General features: G+C 43.5%; 1 protein-coding gene across 1 annotated transcript in view; it reads left to right on the top strand.

Annotated features, from left to right (window-relative positions):
• The window catches only part of NBAS (NBAS subunit of NRZ tethering complex), a 3,380,746-nt gene that overhangs the window by 162,696 nt on the left and 3,194,259 nt on the right, over positions 1–23,791 (top strand). Inside the window, exon 5 of the mRNA XM_044064792.1 lies at positions 22,702–22,749. Coding sequence (XP_043920727.1) covers positions 22,702–22,749 — 48 coding nt within the window. The remainder of the gene's footprint in view (positions 1–22,701; positions 22,750–23,791) is intronic.

Raw genomic sequence — 23,791 nt, 5'->3', positions numbered from 1 at the left:
GAGCATGAATCTGCCTCTACAGCTCCTTCCTCCTCGGCTCGGAGCATCTCGAAACCTTCGATACCGACACCAGTTTTGGCACCGATCATAGACCTTACTATGCCTATTTCGACTTCAGCACCTGTGGCCACTTCGGCTCAGGGCACACCTTCAACTACTTTATTAGTTACCATTTTGGAACTGACCGTTTCAGCTCCAAGTGCCACTTTGGCACTGAGTGTTGTATTGACTTCACTGGATTTGATCCCTTTACTTCTGGTCTCAAAACTAGAGACTTCAGTGCTGGCAGACCTTGCACCATGGACCTGATACTCCTCTTCCATAGATCCATTTCTGGGCCACGTGTATAGCCCCTTCATTAAACGTCCTGACTCCCCGTCTGGAGTATCCACTAGATCCACCAGGAGCCTGTCGGAAGATGATGTGGTGTGTCTTGTGGACCAGCTGTTGTTAGCCAGGGGGATCCCCACACTTTCTAAGACTCATCCACCTGCAGGACCTGGGTTGACTTATCCACGGACTCCATCTTATACTCCTCCTTCGATCATCTTGGTTCCAAAGCCTTCTGCTCCGATATCGTCCTTGGAACCCATCACCTTGGCCTCTACGGTGCATCTCACTCTGACAGTGAGTTTGCCCCTTTGGTCTTCGGTTCCCGCTGAACCGGTCCTTCCTCAATCTGGTGATTGGGACGAGTGCTTTGGCCCAGGGTATGGAGCTGTCTTTCTCCTCGGTTCCATCCTCGGCACCGATAGCAGCGTCCACGCCGATCCTGCTTGAGGCTCCACCCGTGGGGGCGAGTTCATCGGAGTGGGGTGTGACCCCAGTCCCGAGGTTGCCTTTCTCAGTTCCGCGTTCCCATCCCTCTTCGGGCAGACCTGCCTGCTGTGCGATGGAGAGGGCTCTTGCTTCTGGCAGCACTCCTTTGATGTCAGAACCCCAGTTTTCACCTTGTGAGCTATAGCTGTCACAAACCACCCCCCTGGGACACCGGACAGAGAGGCCACAGGACACCCCCTACTTGCTCTTCTGAGTCCTCCTCAGAGACTCCCACTGAGGAGCTCTCTCAATAGAAGACGTGCAAGAGGAAGCACATGGACTCACCCGAGGAGTCCTTAACGGAAGACACGGACTGCGATGATGGTGAAGTGTCCCCGCGGTCACCTCCTGATGATGTCCTGGAAATGTTAAAGCAGAGAGCTGATTGGAAGCCCTCCAACCCTATATTTGAGGAATCCGTGTTTCTGCAGGCTTTTTGCATCTGGCCTTCTACCTCTTGGGTGACCCCACCTGCCAACGAGCTTGTCGTGCAGCACGCTTGGAAGAGCCCTGATTACATTGAGGCGATCCCTTGGAGACCAGACAAAATTCTTTCCCCTCCCGAGGAGAACCAGCATTGGTCTAAAGGGTTACAGTTGATGCTATGGTGGTGGTGGCGGCCACGAAAAAGGACTTGGCTGAGGAAAGTCCCACTGTCCAATCACCCAACGTGGAGTCCCGGGCAGTTGACGGACTTGGGAAGTGTGTTTTTGCATCAGGGACCTTTGCTATATGGTCCCTGAATTATTTGACACATTTTACGAGGCTCCAGAGGTACTTGATCTCCAAACTCTCTGGGATGCAGGACAGTTGTCTGACGAGATCAGGGACAGCGTGGCCTAGCAGCTCTATTTGTTGTGTAGGAGTAAGGTTTGATTTCTCCCAATGAGGTTGCTGTCACATGCGACCGAAGGGGTGGATAGAGCTGCGGGTTCGGGCATTGTTATAAGGGGTCATGTCTGGATGCACATTTGTGACCTCGCACATCCCTTCAAGTCTTCCTTTCTGAATGCTCCCATCGAAGCTTCGTCCCTTTTTGGCTCCAAAGTGAAGGATACGTTAGCCAGGTGCGAATATGACCGAAAGACCCTGTCTGCTGTAGGCCTACGGTTTTCCAACCCTCAACTTACCTTCTCCAGGAATCAGAGGAGTGGAAAAATGTGGCATAAAAAATCTCGGGCCTTTCCATGCTGCACGTGTTGATGATAGCCCCAGGGGCAGAGGGGGTAAGAATTCCAGAAGACGCCCCAATAGAGGCAGAGTTGGTCCTCGTAACCAAGGCTCCAGGGATTCCTTCTCTGGACAGCCTTATCATCACTCCTGAGGAGTAGCCCGATTGCTTACCTCTGGAAGCAGTCAGGGGTCGTTTCTCTCTGCACCAAGCTGCCTGCCAATCTATCACTACCGATTGTTGGGTGCAAAGGGAAGAAGCAGCTTCAGAGATTATAAAGCTGTCTCAAAAAAAAGAGTAATCCAACCAGTCCCACCAGACCAGCGTGGATCCAGATTTTACTCTAGATTCTTTTTGGTGCCAAAAAAGACAGGGGACTGGAGACCCATTTTGAATCTCAGCAGCTTAAACAAGTCTGTCACCCAAACTAAATTCTAGATGGTCACGGTTCAGTCCATTCTTCCCTTTTTAAGAGAAGGCAATTGGATGTGCTGTATAGATCTCTGGGATGCATATTACCACATCAAGATGGACAAATGCTCCAGGAGTCTGCTTCACTTCTGGCTAGGGGCCAGTCATTATCAATTTCGTGCCCTGCTGTTCAGTCTCTTTACAGCCCCCGGAGTGTTCACAAAATGCATGGCAGTGGTCACAGCTCACTTGAGACTAAAAGGATTCTGGGTGTTTCCATATCTGGACGACTGGCTCCTCGCCATCCCCACCGAACATCTTCTGGTAACAGCACTGCATTGTACTCTCTCTCTGGCAAAATTGTTGGGAATAATGATACATTGGGAGAAATCAAACCTTACTCCTACACAACAAATAGAGTTCATTGGAGCAGTGTTCAATACTCAGTCCTGTCTGGTATCACTCCCAATTCACAGACTCCATTGATTGAGGCTTCAGCTCCGAGTGATACTCTCTTAAACAAAAGTCTCAGCAAGGGAAGATGTTCTTCATGTTTCACTGTTGCAGTCATTACATTTGAGTTGTCTGCTTGCTGGTAGCCCTCAGTCGGCCTGATTAACAAAGTCTTGGGTCCTGCGTTGGTTGTTGTCCCTTCTTCCATGACGTCAGGTCATCAGGGGTATAAAACATGCAGCCGACGCCATTACATCAGTCTTTCTTGCCATGCGGTGCTCGAAGCAGAAGCAGTTCGCAAGTGCTGGTCGGCCGACTACTGAAATTTTCGTTTTCGAGTTTCAGAACTGAAGTCTTAAACTAAAGCTAAGTACTCCGTTGGGGAAACTTTTTCTTGCACCTTCCCGATGTCAGTAAAAGTTAATAATTGCATTACTTGTGGAAAGCAAATATCTCATAAAGATTTTAATTCGTACTGTATTCCTTGCCTAGGCCCTGACCACGACTTACCTTGCTGTCGGTTTGTGCTTTATTTAATCAGTACACTATCCATCATGGATATATTTTCACCCCTAAATTTTTCGGTTCTCAGTTTAATTATCCAGAAATGTCGTCAGTTAGCCATCCGACTACTGGGATTCCGAAAAAACGCAAAGATAAAGACAGAGACAGGCCGCCGAGGTCCAAAACTGCCGATGATGCTTTTCCTAAGCCAGTCGCCAGTTCACCAGTACTCAGTGAGGTGCTTTCGCAGCTCCTGATACCCGCTACTTTTGATTCGCAGGCCTCTACTGAGACCCATTCGGAGTCCAGTATGCTGCAAGATTCTTCAACTATGGGACCCACAGATGTCTCTACCTTGGATGGGTCCGGAGCCGCTGTGCAGGCACTGGCTTTTGAGGGTGTATTCAGTTCTACGGACTTGCATATTAAACTGACGCCTCTATCTTTACTTTGGCCTAAATCTCGATCCATGCTTGAAAAACCGAGGCCCAGGCCACATGCTCAGGCCTTTATTCCTAAAAAACAAATGATAAGGATGGCTGTAGATCTAATAACTCTAATCAGGGGTAGCCCCCTTCTAAGAGGCCTAGGACTGAAGTTGATTATGAATCTTCTGATCAGGATTCTGTTGTTTCTGATTCTTCTGATGATCTGGATTTGCCATTATCTACTTATGAAGATTCTTATGCAGTGGACTTCATTCCCTCTGCTTCCCCACCTGAGGATTTTTCTTTTGGGGAAACCTTACATACTCTAAGGGAGCATTTCCACTGGGAAAGCCAGGAATTTTCTGATTCAAAAAAGAGGCTTAGGGATTTCTTTCTCCTACCTCAGCATAGGCCTTTAGCTATTCCTCCTGTACTAGACATTGTTGTTGATGCTTTTTCAGAATCTAGTTTGGCCCCTGATACCCTGCCTCTTGCTCCCAGAAAACCTGACAGATACTACAGGGTCTCTGACTCCCACAAGTTCCTTTTTAAAAATCCTATTGCAGATCCAGAGACTATTTCACAGGGACCCAAGGGCATTAAGGCTTCTACTGCTAAAAATCCTACCCCTTCTGATAGAGACTTCAGGGCACTGGATAGATGGGGTAAGAAAGTTCACACTTCTGCAACCTTGGCCATTAGAGCTTTAAACTGCCAGTTTCATATGTTAAAGTATCAGCAACATGTTATTGGACTGCTTAAACAGAAAATGATGTTGATTCTTGACTTTGTGGAAAATAAAGAATTACAGGATTTAATGCATTCTGCCGAACAAGTTGGAAAACATACTTTGCAATGTGGTTTTGATTCATTAGAGGCCTCTTGCAGGGCTGCTTTTACTGGGTCTGTGCTCAGAAGGCATGCTTGGCTTAAGGAGCAATCTTTTCCTTATCATATTAAAGCTAAATTGTTGGATGCTCCTTTAAATCAGGACCACCTGTTTGGCAACAAGGCTGAGGAAGTTCTTAAAAAGATGGAAGATAAAGCTAAATCTATGCAAACTGTTAAAGATTTTTTACAAGTTCAGCCTCCTAGATTTAGTAGGCACTGGCCCTCTGAGAATTGGTCCTTTCCAGCCCCTTCCCGGTCTTCTCAAGCCAAACCCAGACACAGCAAAAACCCCAGGTTTCAGTCCCAGGGGACGCATGGAACTAAGCAGTGGGGGACCTCCACTTCCAAATCTGGGAATAATAAGACTCCCCCCTATGGTAAACTGTCTCAATGACTTCCTTTTAGAATTTCCAAGCACTTATCAACTGTCTGCCCCTTTGGGGGGAAAAGATTGCTCTTCATGCAAAGAATTGGGAACTCATTACCCAGGACAAATGGATTTTAAATATAGTGTCCCAGGGATACAGATTTCACTTCCACATGTTGCCAACACCAAGCAGGTGGCCGGACCTACCCCCAAATCAGTGGGCAGAGGCCCAAAAACAAGTACTTTCTCTCTTAAGCATGGGGGCTATTCAACTAGTACCAGAAGAAGAAAAGGGACAAGGTTTCTACTCAAGACTTTTCCTGGTACCCAGAAAAGACAATTCATGGCGTTCTATCCTGGACCTGTCTACTCTAAACACCTTTTTGGAGATTCCAAAATTCAAGAAGCTGACCCTTCACCAATTACTTCCTATGCTAGGCAAAGACGCCTGGTTGGCAACAATAGATTTAAAAGAAGCATACCTGCATACCCCAATCAGGGAATCTTGCAGAAGATACCTACGCTTCAAAGCAGGCTACATGCACTATCAGTTCTCTGCACTGCCCTTTGGCTTATCTACTGTGCCCAGGGTATTCACAAAGTGCCTAGCTCCAGTTATTGCATTTTGCAGGCAAATAAATATTCAAATATACCTATTCCTGGAAGATTGTCTAATTCTGGCAGAAAGCCAGGACATACTTTTGAATCATCTGGCCTTTGTACAAAGGGTTCTAACTTGTCTGGGGTATACCATAAACGAAAAGAAATCACACGTGGTACCCTGTCAACAAATTATATTCCTGGGAGCAAACATGAATACAACATGTGAAATTGTTCGATCTCGACGTTTGTTCTTACGCACGGGTTCAGAGCCGACCCTCAGCTCCGAGTCGGCCACATCGCAAGCTCTGCATCTAAGAGAAGCTCGAGGCCCAGTTTCCAGCCCATGATCCCCTGCTGCTAGCCCTCAGATCTAGTTTGCCGCTGCAACAGGTCGCGTCGACGGAGAGCTCGGGCCAGTAAAACTTTACTTATTCATGTTTAAAAATTGCATTTTTATTAATAAGTTAGTTTTAAGAGTTGTGTGTGTGTGTTATTTAGGTGTATCCTATTTAATATGTATATAGATATATTTACTCTTAGTGTGTTTTTTGCAGTTATATTTACACCTATAGTTTAGTGTGGTTTGCTGTGTGTTTTCTAAATTAGTGTTATTATATATAAAGTTAGCTTGTAGTTATGTATGAGAAAGCTAAATCAGGATTCAAGCGCTGTCAATGTGGACAGAAGATGTCCATTACGGACAATCATGCCTCCTGCGTCTACTGTCTTGGCCCTCTCCACCTTCAGGAGGACTGTTCCATCTGTCACTCCTTTAGTGGAAGGGTCATGATGGAGAGACGCAGGAAACTTATTGAGAGGGGCCTTCTAAAGCCCGATTTTCAAGAGGCCTTAGAGAAGGCCGACCACGCATCGAAGTCTTCGAAGGGGTTGAAGGCTTCGAAGGTATCGGAGCCCAAGTCTTCGGCTCCGAGCACCTCGATCAAGATTCGGTCGCCGGCTCCACAGACCTTGGAACCGAGCATCGAGCGGTTGTCTCGAATCGAGGCCCAGGTCTTGGAGCCAGTGTCAGAGGTGCCTCTGTCTTCAATCCTTCACTCGGTGACCTCTTCGGCCCCTTTGACCCGTTCTTCCAGGGCGATGTCGGACACCGATGTGGATCGAGTGGTACAGAAGCTTATGGAGAACACGGCTTTTGCAGTTTCGTCCCAGCTGGTTTTGAAACTTGAAGCCCTCCCTGTCCCATCCATAGATCCTCCTTCGAGACCCATCGAGTCTTTGGAGCTGGGAGTTGAGGATCTGATATTTGTTGATCCCCCGGTGCTGAAGCCTTCCTTAGTGCTGTCGGCACCACTGACCTCGACACCCTCGGAGCCCGTCGAGGGGTCTCGGAGCCAACGGTCTCTCCTTGGTTCCGGGGTGGAGAGTCGAACTGAGCTTTTGGTGCCGACTCTTCCCATCGGGGCCTCGGCGCAGATTAGCTCGGCTCCGTCCTCTGGATCGGAGCCCGTGGCTCCGGTACCGGGGAAGCTACCATGTTCTTTGGATCCGGTGGAGTCCTCGGCCCGGGGCTCTGGTGCCTTCGACGCCATGAGGAAGGTCTTGTCTGGTCAGACCCTCACATCATCAGAATCCACTTCTCCTTCCCTGAAGGGACTGTGTTCTGCTTCTGCGCCCTCGATCCCCAACAAGCGTAGAGACCCAATGCCACAACCAGCCCCAGAGGGTGAACCCTGTTCCTCGGAAGCTTCACCAGATGTCCCCTCTGATGAAATTCCGAGGAAGAGATTGTGCAAGAAGAGGCACATTGATTCCCCACAGGAATCATTGACATCGGACACCGACCTGGATGAGTCAGAGGGGTCCCCACGGTCCTCTCCCGAGGATGTCTCATTCGCTGACATCTTAGAAATTTTAAAACAGAGGGGTGGCTGGCAGACACTTGCCCCCACTGAGGACGAGTCGGTGTTGCTGAAGGCATTTGGGGCTCAACCTTCCACTTCCTGGGTTACTCCGCCCTTCGACGAGCTAATGGATTTAATAGCTCGAAGGGCATGGGAGGCCCCTGATACCGTAGAACCAGTCCCTCGTAGACCAAATAAATATATTACTGCCCCCCCAAGATAAAGCTTACCTTACCAAGGGAGTCCCTGTTGATGCTATGGTTGTGGCAGCAGCCACCAAAAAGGAAATGTCCGAAGCATCTTCCTCTGTGCATCCTCCTAACAAGGATTCTAGGACTATGGACAGGTATGGGAAGTGCATGTTTAGTTCAGCGACTTTTACCATGCGATCGCTGAACTACCTTACCCATTTTACACACCTTCAGAGAGATCTCATTAAGGAGTTGAGAGATACTCTCCAGGGTACCACAGATGCTGCTGTCTCAGACAAGGTGACAGCACAGCTTAACACCCTTACCTCAATAGTTAACTCGTCCATGAGGCTCATATCATATGCGGCCAAAGGTTCGAGTAGGGCGGCAGCCTCAACGATTGCTCTGCGGAGACAATCCTGGATGCGCCTGTGCTCCTTTGTGGAAGCCTTTAAGTCTTCCTTTACTAATGCCCCCTTTGATGGTGCCTCCTTGTTTGGTCCCAAAGTGAAGGAGACACTCACTAGGTGCGAGCAAGAGGGAAAGACCCTGTCTGCCGTAGGGGTCCGTTTTTCCGCCCCCTCTAGACCGTACCCCAAAGGGCAACGAGGCGGAAAAATGTGGTTCCGGAAGACTCTGGGATCTTTCCAGTCTGCAGCTAGCGATACCCCCACCAGAGGCAGAGGAGTGGGAAGGAATGGAAGACGCCACCCAGGCGGCAGAGGGGGTCCGTAAAACCAGGGCGACAGGGATACCATCCCTGGGAAGCCCTTCCAGCACTCCTGAGTGGAGGCCCGGCTGTCCTGCTCTGGAGGCAGTCGGGGGTCGCTTGGCTTTATACCCGGAGGCCTGGCTAAATCTCACATCAGATTCCTGGGTAAAAAGCATAATAACCAGAGGATACGATATTCCCTTTCTAAACAAACCACCCCCCCAAAAAAGATTCCCAGATGTTCCACCTGCTCTGCGGGATCAAGCAGCCATAGAAGTACAAAGGCTGTTAGAAAAAAGAGTCATCCAGCTAGTCCTGGCAGACCAAATAGGATCCGGAACTTACTCAAGGTTCTTTTTAGTTCCAAAGAAAACAGGGGACTGGAGGCCAATACTGGACCTCAGCAGACTCAACACCTTCGTGAAGAAGGAAAAATTCTGGATGGTCACGCTACAATCGATTCTTCCATTTCTTCAAACGAACGATTGGATGTGCTTTATAGATCTCAAGGATGCGTACTACCACATAAAAATGGCCAGGCCATCCAGAGATCACCTGTGCTTCCAGCTGGGAGCCAGTCATTTTCAGTTTCGAGCTCTGCCCTTTAGCCTCACCTCAGTCCCCAGGGTGTTCACCAAGTGCATGACAGTAGTGGCGTCTCACCTGAGATGACGGGGATTCCAAGTGTTTCCGTATCTGGATGACTGGCTCCTTACCGCCACCACCAAGCATCACCTAGTGCAAGCCAGGGACTATACAATCAACCTCTGTTCCAGCTTAGGAATAACAGTGAACTTCGAAAAATCTTCCTTGTCGCCCTCACAGCATATCTTATTCATAGGGCCGGAGTTAGATACTTCCATAGAACGGATAAGACTTCCTCAGGCAAGAGTGTCAGCCCTGAGGGATCAGGTCTCTATTCTTCTTCAAAACAAAAAAGTCCCCGCAGTACAAGTCTTGAAAGTATTGGGCATGATGGCAGCTACCCTTATTTCAGTTCCCCTAGGGAGAATGCACATGAGGATCCTCCAGTGACTCCTCTTTGCTCAGTGGTCGTTCCAACAGTTACCTTTGTCACACAGAATCTTAATCACGGAAACTTGCAAGCAGGACCTCCTTTGGTGGATAAACAATCAGGAACTGACGATGGGGCGTCAGTTTGCACTCCCTGCCCCCGTAGCCACAATAACCACGGACGCTTCCCTGATAGGGTGGGGGAGAACAGTCCAAGGAGAGTGGTCGAAAATAGAGTACAACCTGCACATCAATGTCCTGGAGCTGAGAGCAGTGTTCTTGGCGTTGCAACACTTTCACAACTCCTTACCTCTGGGAACAGTGGTAATTCAGACGGACAATATGTCAGTAGTCTGGTACATAAACAAACAGGGAGGAACCAGGTCTTACCCCTTATGCAGAGAGGCCCTGAGAATCTGGCAATGGGCTGTGTCCACTGGACGCTTTCTAATAGCAACGCACATCCCGGGAACATCCAACGTCATAGCGGACAGGTTGAGTAGAGCCATCCTGTTACCTCACGAGTGGTCCCTCAAGAATCAAGTTGCGGAGGACATCTTCCGCAGATGGGGCCAGCCTTGCTGCGATCTCTTTGCTTCCCCCTTGAACGCCAAATGCAGAAGCTACTTCGCCCTACTTCCCCCTCTGGGGGGTGCCCCCAGGGATGCACTGATACACGATTGGCCCCCGGGTCTCCTCTATGCCTTCCCTCCTATTCCATTAATTCCCAAATTTCTACAGAAAGCCAAAGGTCTGGGAAGGACGATCATCTTGATAGCACCATTTTGGCCTTGACAGATCTGGATGTTCATCGTGTTACCCTGCTGCAGTCATCCCTTCAAGCTCACCAGATGGAGGAACCTTGGACTCTGGACCCAGTGCCAGACCTGCTGACCCACTCGTCAGGAGTTCCTCACCCATCTCTTCAGTCCCTCAAACTGACAGCTTGGTTGCTCCACTTCCCAACCTAGCCAGGTCGGACCTTTTATCCCCGGCAGTGCAGCACATTTTAGTTTCTTCTCACAAAGCTTCCACAAAAAAGCTGTATAGGAGCAAGTCGAAATGTTTTGTGTGTTGGGCCTCCAGACAGGGTATAGATCCTTTAGTGGCCCCTGTTCACAAAATTTTAGAATTTTTCTCCACACTCTTTCATCAAGGGTCCTCAACGTCCACGATAACAGTTCATCTAGCTGCCATATCAAATTTTCATGTGGGTGAAGGGGGAGCTACAGTTATGTCCCACAGACTTTGTAGAGCATTTATGAAGGGTACATTCCATCTCAGGCCACCCATACGAAGCCCGGTATTTCCCTTGAATTTGAATCTAATGCTGTCTCAACTTATGTTGGAACCTTTCGAACCAGCTTCGATGTGTCCACTTAAGTATCTATCCTGGAAAACCCTGTTTCTGGTGGCAATCACTTCAGCTTGCAGAATCTCGGAACTACAGGCATTGTCGATTAGACCCCCGTATATAGTCTTTCACCCAGACAGAGTCACCTTGTGTACTAATCCATCCTCTCTGCCGAAAGTATGTTCAGTATTTCATATTAATCAATCCATTGAACTTCCCACTTTTTTCAGGAGCCATTCTAATAAATTGGAATACATGTTACACAAATTGGACGTCCACAGACAGTTGAGATTTTATCTGGACAGAACCAAGGAATGTAGGAGATCAGATCAACTTTTTGTTTCCTTTGCGGAAAATAAGAAAGGACTGGCAGTGACAAAATGCATGCTATCTAAGTGGCTGTCAGACTGTATAAATTTTGTCTATTCATCCTCCAAGCAGTCTCTTCCAGTCATACCTAAAGCTCATTCTACCAGGGCTGTTTCCACTTCTCTGGCCCACGCCGATCATTTACCGTTGGATACCATATGTGCGGCGGCTACTTGGGCCAAACCTCATACGTTTATTACTCACTACAAAGTGGACAGGACCTCCAGGGACAGGGCTTCCTTTGGTTCTACAGTTCTCAGGAATGTTCTTCCGTGAGCCACCCAGGGTTGCGGTGCTAGGGACGCTACCCGTGCGTAAGAACAAACGGCGAGATCGAACAATTTCACATAAAGAAGTTATGTTCTTACCGTAACGTTCCATGTGAATTGTTCATCTCGCCTTTGTTCTTACAATCCCTCCCTCCATCCCCCTCCACGTTCTGGAAGAATGGTTATGACTGGTGTCTGGTTACTTTCTTGGGGTTACCTGGCACTATCTGCTTCCTTTAGTTGAACTCATTATGGTATGCCTGTCGGTATATAATTTGAGTATTTCTATCTCGTGTAGATGAGAGAGTTGGCAAAGGGGTTAGTTATATTATTGAAGTCTGGTTTCTTAGCAAACTAGATCTGAGGGATAGCAGCAGGGGATCATGGGATGGGAACTGGGCCTTGAGCTTCTCTTAGATGCTGAGCTTGCGATGTGGCCGACTCAGAGCCGAGGATTGGCTCCGAACCAGTGCGTAAGAACAAAGGCGAGATGAACAATTCACATGGAACGTTATGGTAAGAACATAACTTCTTTTTCCACAGATGGCTTACCTCACACCAGAGAAACAAATTCATTTGACAACCTACTTCAAACAAGTGGCCACAAAAACCTTGCTATCTGCAAGACAAATACTGCAAGCCTTGGAGTTCATGGCCTCCTGCATTCTTCCAGTTCCATATGCAAGACTGCATATGAGGAAACTACAGTGGTATCTAAAAAGCCTATGGTGTCAACATTCTCAAGAACTAGAAACAGTGATTCCTATCATACCTTGCCTACGCCTAGAGTTCCTTTGGTGGGCAGAGGCCTGCCACCAAAATAAGGGACTACCTTTCACACCACCCCCTGCTGCCCAAACCCTAACAGCAGACGCATCAGACTATGCATGGGGGGCTCACCTGGCAGGGAAGTGCATTCAGGGCAAGTGGAGCCCAAGTCAAATGCACCTGCATATCAATCGGAAAGAAATGTTAGCTGTACAGAATGCTCTGACAGCCTTCAAAGACCACATTCTTCCAGGACAGCTAATGGTAAAGACGGACATCACCACTGTTATGTAGTACATAAACAAGAAGGGGGGTACACATTCCTACCCCCTCTGCAGACTAGCCATGGCATTGTGGAACATAGCCCTGAGTTACCAAGTGCACCTACAAGCTCAATTCCTGCCATGAAAATTAAACAGACTGGCAGACGGACTAAGAAGAAAACTCATGGACCCACACGAGTGGAAACTTTAACCAAGGATTTTCAACATGTTGACAAGCAAATGGGGGAGCCCAGATATAGATCAGGTTATACCTTCAAATAGGGGGGGGGAATTTAAGGCAATATTAAGTAAAAAAGAACACCTGGCAGGTGTTGACAGATGCAACTAAGGAACCGGGTATTAATGATTGTATTTCTATTAAACCCTTCCTAATGTTGCTCTGACTTTTACATGTTTAATTGTTCCAGTTTTTTATTTACTATATATTAATTAATAGGGCTTATTAGGAACTTTTGGTTATTGGCATATGCTATGTATGTAATTTTTAACATATATATTTTTTAATAATATAAAAATTTTTTTTTGAATTATATATATTATAGTAATACATATGATTTAATATATAATTTTAATGTTTTTAACATGATTCTATACAAGAAGTTAGCGATGTATTAATTTGTGTAATTATTTTTAAGTAATATGAGCACTGGCACTTTAAAAGTTTGTTATCTAGAATGGCGCCAAAAAGTTTTTAAAAAGATCATTGTGTGTGTAAATCAGCTGTTCTGATGAAGTCTGCATTTGGCGGATGAAAGCGCTTAACAGTTTACAATATTTGGTGTTCAGTTAATGTTGTTTTATCTATTCGTTTGTGAATAAACATCTTCAAGGACAATTAATATATTTCGCCTTATTCGAGTAATTGCCAGCAAGCATATCCTTATAGCTGAGACGGAGTGTTTTCCGTTTTGTATTGTCTATTCTGGTGTTGTCGGTTTGCTTTTGGGGAAGTTTTTGGTATCCAGAAAGGACAAGGCCTGGCGGCCAATACTGGATTTATCGATTTTGAACACATACCTGCACATTCCAAAATTCAAAATGCTGACTTTGCAGCAGCTTCTGCCCATGCTGGGCAAGAATGCTTGGCTGGTGACATTAGACCTAAAAGAGGCATACCTGCATGTCCCAATAAGACAATCGTGCAGAAGATACCTCAGATTCAAGGCTGCCTTAATGCACTACCAATTCTCTGCACTGCCCTTTGGCTTATCTACTGCCCCAGTGTCTTTACAAAGTGCCTGGCACCAGTAATTGCATTTTGCAGACAAAGAAGTATACAAATATACCCTTACTTGGATGACTGTCTCATTCAAGCAGAGAACAAGGACATTCTTCTTCGACATCTGGTGTTTGTGAAAAGGCTTCTAACATGCATTGGGTACACAATAAACGAAAATAAATCACAACTGGTACCCTCTCAAAAGAATAACATTCCTGGGTGCATGCTTGAATACAACTGCCCAGATGGCTTACCTCACGCCAGACAAGCAAAGGCAACTGACTACTTACTTCAAACTGATAGCAACAAAAACCCAGTTATCTGCAAGACAAATTCTGCAGGCTTTGGGCTTCAAGGCATCCTGCATCCTACTAATTCCATATGCAAGACTGCATATGAGGAAACTTCAATGGTACCTAAAAAGTTTATGGAGTCAACATTCTCACAGTCTGGAAACAATGATTCCTCTCATTCCCTGCCTACAACAGGAGTTTCTATGGTGGGCAAAGGCATGTTACCAAAACATGGGACGGGCCTTCATTCTACCCCCTGCCAGCCAAACCTTAACAACAGAAGCATCAGATTATGCCTGGGGGGCCCACATGGCAGGAAGATGCATTCAGGGCATATGGACCCCCAAAACAAATGCATCTACATATCAACCAGAAAGAGATGCTAGCTGTTCAAAATGCCTAACAGCCTTCAAGGACTTAATTCATCTAGGACAACTACTGATAAAGACGGACAACACCACGGTCATGTGGTATATAAACAAGCAAGGGGGCACACACTCTTACCCCCTTTGCACATTAGCCATGGCACTGTGGGACACAGCTTTGACCTACCAAATACATCTTCAAGCTCAATTCCTGCCAGGAAAGCAAAATACTCTGGCAGACAATTTAAGCAGAAACCCTATGGATCCTCATGAGTGGAAACTAAATCCACAAGTCTTGCATGATAACAGAGAAATGGGGGAGCCCAGACATAGATCTATTTGCCTCTCCTCAAAATTATCAATTGGAAAGATTCTGCACAAGGATTTATCACAGACGAGCATGGAAAGTGGACGCCCTATCCTTCAGTTGGAAAAACCCATCAGTTTACACTTTTCCTCCTCTGCCTCTTCTTCCCAAGGTCCTCCTAAAAGTCAGACAAGAGAAACCAAAGATGATATTAATTGCCCCGGACTGGCCCCGCCAATGTTGGTACCCAGTCCTAAGGAACTTGTCTCAATACCCAGCTTGGACCTTACCTCAAAGACCTCAACTACTGTCCCAGCAAAACAATCAGATCCTGCACAATCAACTCCAGGTACAGAACCTGGCAGCTTGGCTGATCATGTAGTTATACAAGCAACACCTCTCAGTAAAGCTGTGATAGATATAATTTTGGAAGCCAGAAGGCCTAGTACTAGAAAATCCTATGCTGATAAATGGAAGAGATTCTCTGCTTGGAATCGAGCACAAGGAACTGATAGAGCAGATCAAATATTCCTCCGATATTACAATACTTAACTGAGATGCTTGACAAAGGCGTATCTTTCTCATCAATTAAAATCCATGCCTCTGCCATTTCGGCTCATTACAATACAGAGCCACCAATCTTTTCTCATCCTTTACTAAAACAGTATCTTAGAGGAGCCAAAAATTTAAGGCCTCCTGGAAGATCACCATTACCTGCATGGGACCTTAATTATGTGTTGGAAAAGCTCACCCTGTCCCCATTTGAATCAGCTGCTACCGCTGATATAACGTTCTTATCATGGAAAACAGTTCTGCTACTAGCAATTACTTCAGCAAGAAGAGTTTCAGAGCTACAGGCCCTCATGGCTTTAGAGCCTTTTATCATATTTTACCCAGACAGAATGTCTCTGAGGACAAATCTTACATTTATGCCTAAGGTGGTTTCCAGTGTGGCTCTTAACCAAACAATTCATCTGCCAACCTTTTATCCAAATCCACAGAACAAGGGGGAGAGAATTCTGCATTCCTTGGACGTACACAGACAGCTAAGATTCTACTTGTGCAGGACTAAAGCTCTAAGAAAAACTGAGCAATTACTAGTGACATATGCTGCAGGATCAGAAGAAAAGGCTATTTCATAGCAGATAATTTCAAAGTGGATAAGCCACTGAATCCGTTTCTGCTACTTACACCATGGTAAACCTGTGCCCAAGGGCATTAGGTCTCATTCCACCAGAGCTGCAGCTACTTCAGCAGCCTTTCTCAGAGAAGTACCAACCAAAGACATTCTAGAGGCTGCTACTTGGAGTTCTCTACTCTAAGTCCAGGGCAGGCTTTGCCACTGCAGTTCTGCAGGGCCTTATAGCCGCACCTAATGCTATTTAGCTCCAGCCTCCCAACCATAGCTTTGGGATTCTACCCAAATGTAATGACTGCAACAGTGAAACATGAAGAACATAGTACAGTTGTGTACACTTACCATAAATGTAGATGTTCGAGTGTATTCACTGTTGCAGTCCAGGTTACCCACCCACCATCCCCCTGTCATTCTGGAGTTTATATTTCCTTCTCTATCTTCTACAACCTGTGTGGTGTATTTGCTATTAGATGAAGATAAAGTTTACATTGATGCATGTATATATACATATATATATATATATATATATTTTTTTTTTTTTATATACCTTTTTGGGGGGCACCTGACATCTGGGGCAAGAAAAACTAAAGAAAATGGTGTCGTCTGCATGTTTTATACCCCTCATGACCTGATGTCATGGAAGAAGAGACAGCAACCGAAGCAGGACCCAAGACTTTGGAATTCAGGCCAACTGAGGGCAACCTGCCAGCAGATTACCCAAATGTAATGACTGCAACAGTGAATACACTCGAACATCTACATTTATGGTAAGTGTACACCACTGTACTTTTCTTACACGTGTACTTCCTCATGTACCTCTACACCATGTTCTTTTTCCTCTACAGCTGCCCCTCTCTGAATCTAACATAATATAACATCAAAACCTTGAATGTATATTGTAAATACTGTACATAGCTTACTATCTCTACTCTCTCTCCCTATCTGGGAATATTTCTCTTTTCTACCTACATATAAGGTTGATACTAAGAGATGATGCTAACTAGGTAAGATAATCATCTCTACCATTTGTGTACTCCACTTTGCTACTAAACAACTGCCTCTTTCTCCACTGTACATCTGCCACTCTCTGCTTGCACCAAAATCTATTTCTACTAAACAACTGCCTCTTTCTCTACTGCTCAACTCCCTCTCTTTTCTTTCACGACAAACTTGAATGTATACATAGTGCACACAGTACTTTCCACCTTTATTTCTCCCACATTCTACAAAACCTATACTTACTAATATCTTTCAAATATTCAGTCTTTGCAACTACTAACAGAAGATTTACAGTATTGATAGATTTTAGTATTTTGTTCAGATTTATCTGCTGCCTCAGTTCAACTGTATGCTGTGCCAATGGCTCTCTTATCAACTATATATGTATGTTATGAAGAGTGTTCATTTTTTGCATTTGTAATTTGCTACCTCTCAGTATATAATTCTACATTTTTTTTATATAATTATATGTTTGATTTACTTGTATGTAATGTGGAGCTTTTCTCCCCAGGCCTCCACTGAAAACGGGCTTCTTGAGCCCAGTGGACCTCCCCGGTCATCAAACTGGAAATAAATAAATTCACTGCAAACTGCTAGTGCTGAATGCACATCTTCCATGTCAAACGTTTTCATAAATGTCTTCAAAAATCTACCTTCCTTTGTTATATTTCCCTTCTAGGCCCCCACAAACATCTTCGCTGCTGCAAACCAAATTCTGGTCTCCAGCTATAAGTAATATTCCTTGGTGAAAGCTGATTATTTCTCCCATAAGTTTCTTAAGCTCCATTATAGCAGTTTAGGTGGAATGTAAATGCATGCTAGTGTAATCCTCCTCTCTTGCCAGTACCCCTTAGTACGATATATCTTCCATTATTATCTTTTTTCCTCTTCTATCACTATTGGATCTCCTCTTGCAATTAATTAAGTACTCCTCTTTTCCTTTTCCCCAAATATTCCCCTTAATAACCATCCTGAAAACCCTTGTTTATCAAATTCACATGTTCAGTTCTTTCTATGTGTGTCTCTTGTAACATAGCTGTTTGCACTGTACATTTTTAATATAGTTCACTATTCTTTCTTTTTTACATTTATCTATAAGACCATTCAGATTGAAAGACATTACAGAAAGCATCATTTTCTTATATAGTTATTATTACCACCTTTTATGTATAACTGCTTTTTTGTTAAATGTCTAGTTCCAACTTTTATGTTACATGCATATACTGTTTGACAGGTTGGTCTTTTATACAGTTGCTTCTTCTCATATCCATTTGAGCCCGTGCCACATCTTGCATAACTTTGTTTTTTTTGAAAGCCCTCAAACAGAACAAACAACCCCCTAAATCTTATCAACTTAATAATAACACACAAAACTATGAACAACTTCAAGTATTGAAGTTTTTGCTTCCTAATAAGAACAAAAGTTATACGTTGATAGCCACACAGACAGGCTAGAGTTAACCACAAGGAAAGGGTAGTCATGCTAAGATGCATGGTACAGCCTGTTCTGTTAATAAGTGCTATGTGATTTTGTCTATCTTTATATTTCTTCCAGTAGAAAAAACACTTGAATGCTTTCAGTAACCACTTTCTCCAAGCCATTTCTCTGTATCAGATTGTCTTCTAGTAACATGCAAACCAGACACAAAACTGCTAAGCATACCTTGTTTACCAGAAAAAAGCCTTATAATATTCAATATTCTTTTTCATTAACATGCGTTGTAATAAATGTGTTACTGGATAACGCCTAGGGTCTTAACCCAGTCATTTCCTTGTGCAAGCATGGGAATCACTGGTAGAGGTTTTAGTAGAATGTAGAAAAGAAGCTGCTGTTAAAAAAAGGGATAATTTAGTTAGGCATACAAAATAGTGCATAATAACTACACATATCAATCGGATGAGGTTAGAAAGGATTGGGACGAGAGACTTGGATAGTCAGTTCACAATGAAAGAATGGAAGTATGTATGTATGGCTCCCAAATATGCAACAAAGTCTAGAAGGTTTAAGATCTTTGCTTGGAAGTGTTTGCAGAGGTATTGCTATACCCCAGGCAGACTCCAAGGAATTGTTCCTCAGGTAGATTTCTAATGTTGGAGGTGTAATGGCGAGGAAACTTATATTTTTGGCATTGTAATGAGTTGGCAGACTTGGTAAATTCCTTGCAGACTACTCTGTTAGAAATATTGGGTGAGCAGATTGGTATAAGTAAGGAAATTATTTTTTTGAGCTGTGATAGAGAATAGTAAGGACTTGCTGAGTTTAATTCTGGTGGCTGCCAAAAAAGCAATTAGAAAACAGAAATCACAAAGTCTAAGCCAGCCATACTAGAAGTGAATATAGTAACGAGATAAAAGAACTGAAAATGGGATCTTTAGAAAGGGGTAGGAGTAAACTGCAAAGAAAAAAATAGGAATTGTAGGAACAGTACAATCAGAATAATGTTTTGGAAGAGGAAAGAGGTTCAAGGGAAGGCAGGAATTGAATGAGGTATGTAATGTTCAAATTGTCAGTGAATGTATACAAGATTGTAAGTGATGTATAATATTTGCAACTGAAAATGTCAACGTGGTTTGTTTTCAGTTCTATAAATGTATGCTTGACTATGTCATAAGTGATGATTTACTAAAGATGTTTCTTGTTTAAAAAGAAAGCTGTAAAGAACATTTGTTATTATTCTGATTCCGTCAGTTCCACATTATATTACATTTGCTTGATTGCAGAAGGAATCCAATAAGTCTGTCTAGTCTTCACTTTTAAGTGACTTAACATTCTACTTTCCCCCGTCAGAGCTTTCCTCCTTATTTCTACCTGTGTCATGAATTCTTGAATGCTTTTGTGGGTTCCCTCTTCACCATCCATTCTGATATTTCATTCCATGGGTTTGACACAACCCTATTTGTGAAAAAAACTACTTTTGGAGACCCAGGGAGTAGTTACTCCTTCAGCCTGATGCTTGTGTTCCTTCATCCCTTCTGTGACTTCCTTGTTCAAAATGACTTGTGTCACCTATCTCTCATGATCTTTGGTGCAACAGCTGTAGCCCCTCTACCATCTGGTCATATTTCTTACCTTGCATCTAACAGATCTTTTTGGTCACTTTCCTTTAAATTTATTCCAGCAGTCTGATATACATTTCCATATATAGACTCCAGAACTGCATTCATGCTCAAGGTTTGGCCTGGCCAAAATCCTGCAGACTGAATGCATTTCTGTCTGTTTCTGGCATCTATCCCCATTGTGCACAGACCTCCATATTCTGTTTGCTGATACCATTACCCTCTCTGGCATCCTATCCTTTTGTGCACAGACCCCCATATTCTGTTTGCTTGTGCCACTACCCTCTCTGTTCTTGGTGGTACTGTTCAGATGTGGTTACTGTTGTGTTGCAAATGGCTCCACTCCTCCCTGATAATACTTTACAGCTGGGGTGCTGTGTCCTAAACGCAGTACCCTTCACTTTTTTTTGGAAGTTCTGAAGTTTTCCTATCAGATTCTTTCATATCTTTGAAAATAAGTCACCATGAGTATGCAGTTAAAGAAACTTTATTTGAATTAGCACTTAGATTAAGAAAAACTTGATCATATTCGGTTATACATTGCACAACCCCCCCCCCAAAAAAAACACTTTTAAACTTTTTTAATAATATGTTATCCGAAAAGCGAATATTACTATAACAAAAGATTCATAGTGCCATCCCAAATAATAAACTTGGCTATGTACAAATTTAACAAGTTTTACTTGTTTTTATAGAACCCTTTTATTTAAACAGTCCAAGTCCTCTTCAAAGTACAGTAGAGTAATTTCCCAAAGCCATGCTCCTCCAGGCACTTGATTGCAAGTCCTTTTTCAATTATATTATATAAATAATTACTATGACAAAATATCCTTAAAGATATTATAAACAGTAAACTCAGTTGTGTAAAAATAAACTGAATTTTAATGATTGCTTATCTTTCATTTAATGTTCCAGGGACTATTTACAGTTCAGTGGCACTTTCCCCTGAAGTCATGATTAACTCTGCTTTGGTTCGCAAGTACTCCTTCAGAATATTGGTCTGTTGGCTTTGTGTCACTGTCTGTCCAACATTTTCCTCCGGAAAACTGGGAATTGCTTAATCAGTATTCTCATGTATGCATCTTTTGCCTTCCTACACGGTCTCTCACATTCCTCCTTGCTCTGTCTCACTGCCATACTCACTGCCCCCTTCCTTCTGGATCTTCTGTAAGTCTCCCATGGCTATTTCTATGGTCAAATGGCTTTTAATTCCTGTTTTGTAGTGAATTTTCATTATTGCTGCATATTGGAGACTAACCCAAAAACCCATTCACCTGCACAGCCTTTTTATTGGTAGATACTCATTCCTTCTTTGACAAGTGGTTCTGGATTAATCAATAACCTCGAACATCATAACTGTTCCAGTCTTTAGGTCTTAACTATTCTGCCAGAGGCCAGACAGGTTCTTCTCCCTTTTGTTTAGTTGAGTGTATTTTAACTTAATGGGACTCTGCATTTTCTTTAGAAGTATCTGTCATAAATATACTCAGTGGGCCCTCTCTGTTCTAATATTTTGCGCGGGTATGCTGATCATTCACTGATCAGCTTTGACATAAAAGTTTTGCAGTTAGATTATTCCATTTTCTTTGGAATCCCCATAAATGTCAAATTGTCCCTGAATGAACAGTCTTCAACGCAGTTCATTTTTAACTTAAGCTTTTCCTGTATCATTTCTCATTCTGTAGTTTCTCCTTAAATATCTTCCTTTCTTTGTGGCCTTTCTTGATTTCAGTCTTATGCCTGTTTGCTGCTTCCTTGAGATGCTTGGCTTTTCAATAATTTTCCATCATATATTCATATAGAGTGTTGCTGACCTTGAAGATTTTAGACTAAATCTTGTCTGTCCTTTCTGCTAAAGTCAAACCTGACATTATGAATTTTCCTTCACATGCTTTTTCTGCCTTGGTTAGCAGCTCTCTTTCAGCTAGTACTTTCAGTTTTCAGAGTTTTATTTTCATGCAGTGTTCCTGTCCCATCCCCTTTTTACAAGCCTGTTTGATACTGATGTGGGGTTATTATACATTCAGTAGCCTGGCATTTCTGCGAGTTTACTTTGCTATTTATTCCCTCCTCCTGCTTTTTTGCAACTGCTTCTTGAATGAAAGAAATTAACATTTTATCAGACTATTGCCAAACCAAAAGTAATCAAAAGTCATTTAGGACATTTGCACTTGTGATGGAGATTGACCTCTTTCTACTGGCTTCTTTCTACATTTGTATCTTATTTCAGAAATTATTCATAATATGCTAGATTTAGACAGAACATAAATTGTTTTAATAGTCACATTCGGACGTTGTTATGCTTTTTAAGTAATTTGTCTATAATGAAGACCATTGGTCTAGAGGCTTTATGATTTCTGGTGCAAGTAAATTAGTTCAGAAATTCCATAAAAGTCACACACAGGAATGCTTTTAATTTTTATTCTCAGGTGGTGAAATGGTTAAAGTTGTCATGAACCTTAAAAAGATGTGTGAACTACAGCATGTGGAAAGTTCAGACTTGCTCTTCAGCAAGTGAAGTGTTTTTTTTAAGTAATTAATGATTCTGAAAGCTGTGAAGTAGTATTTAGAAAACTTGCTTTGAATGAAATCAAAAAGTTCAAGTTTAATAATGCTGTTAGGAATTTCTTGAATTGTTTTTATTACTTTCCTCATAAAGATTAATTTTGCAGCAGGTAACCTGGTGTGAAAATGTGATCATAGCTGCCTTTTGCTGAATGCATATACGCAATTGTTTGTAGTCATCACTCTTCTTGCTTAGGTATTTAAAAATGAAAATAATTGTCTTTCAGTAAACTAGTTAACACGAGACCACTGTTCTTCTTTTTAATTTTCATTTTATTTTCTTTGTAGTAATGGAAAGCTTTTGGCCATTGTTGAAGACCTTTGTGTTGAAATCAGGTAAAATGCAAATGACTAAAATTGCATTTTTTAATCATCTGATATGATACTCAGCAGTGCTAGAGATACATATCTGCTTTTTCAAGTTGCTCTTGGAGTCACACCGTCAATTAATGTGAGACTGGCTGTGTTTTGATAAAATGCTGTACCATTATGTGATGTAGATGAGAAATATGCATTTTTACTAGATTTTTTGGGTGTCAGGTTATGAATGTTTTGTTATTTATGACTCATTTTGTTCAAGTCTCATTTCCATTTCCTTTGTGGATTTTTTCTTTTAATGTCTGACTGTCCTCCTCGCAGGGCTGAGCCCAATCTCTTTCTGCACCCATATGGCCTATTCTTTTAACAGTTGCTGGAGATGGGGATTCCTGGGTGAGGCAAGAGCCCTATGGCTCATTTTTTCTTACTTGGGAGTCTCCATGAGCTCATTCACTTTGCAGTGAGAGTTTGGTGATAGGGATTGGGATAATTTTGCTGGTCCAGCAGAGCATCTCCCCCACGACAATAGTGTCTTTTCCAAGTTCTGCTGTAGCTGTCCATTTGTGGGAAGCATGCCTCTGCATATTGATGACAGTGTGACCTGTACACAGCAGGGTAGGCTCAATAAACTCAAGCTGAATGGTGTAGGCACCTAGTCCTCACACTAGGTGAAACCCATGTGGTGAGCCAGAGCCCCCCCATGGCTGAGCTAGCAGCGACTGCTCAATCCTGTCCACCCCTGTCACCTCCAACAGGTGCCAGAGCAGCTATTTTGAACTTTGATTGTCAGTGTCTTAGTCAGGTCTTTATTCGTCTACACTGTGAAGTAGCTTTTCCTCATAGATAGTGTGTAACACCATTCCATTTTGTAATCTTATCCTTATTCAGTGACACAGCTGTGTGCTACTCAGCAGTAAGAGTTTTCAAAGCTGTTTGAAGTAGAACAGCTTCACCCTGCTCATATTGCCAGTCCAAGTAAGATCGTACATCGCAAAGTGCGTGCGTGCTTGGGTGTGTGTGTGTGTGTGTGTGTGTGTGTATATATATATATATATATATA

The sequence above is a fragment of the Protopterus annectens genome, chromosome 1.part0, assembly GCF_019279795.1.
Source record: "Protopterus annectens isolate FY-2018-M chromosome 1.part0, PAN1.0, whole genome shotgun sequence".
Taxonomy (NCBI): Eukaryota; Metazoa; Chordata; order Ceratodontiformes; family Protopteridae; genus Protopterus; species Protopterus annectens.
The sequence above is the reverse complement of the archived record's forward strand: the minus strand, read 5'-3'. Positions and strand labels throughout refer to the sequence as shown.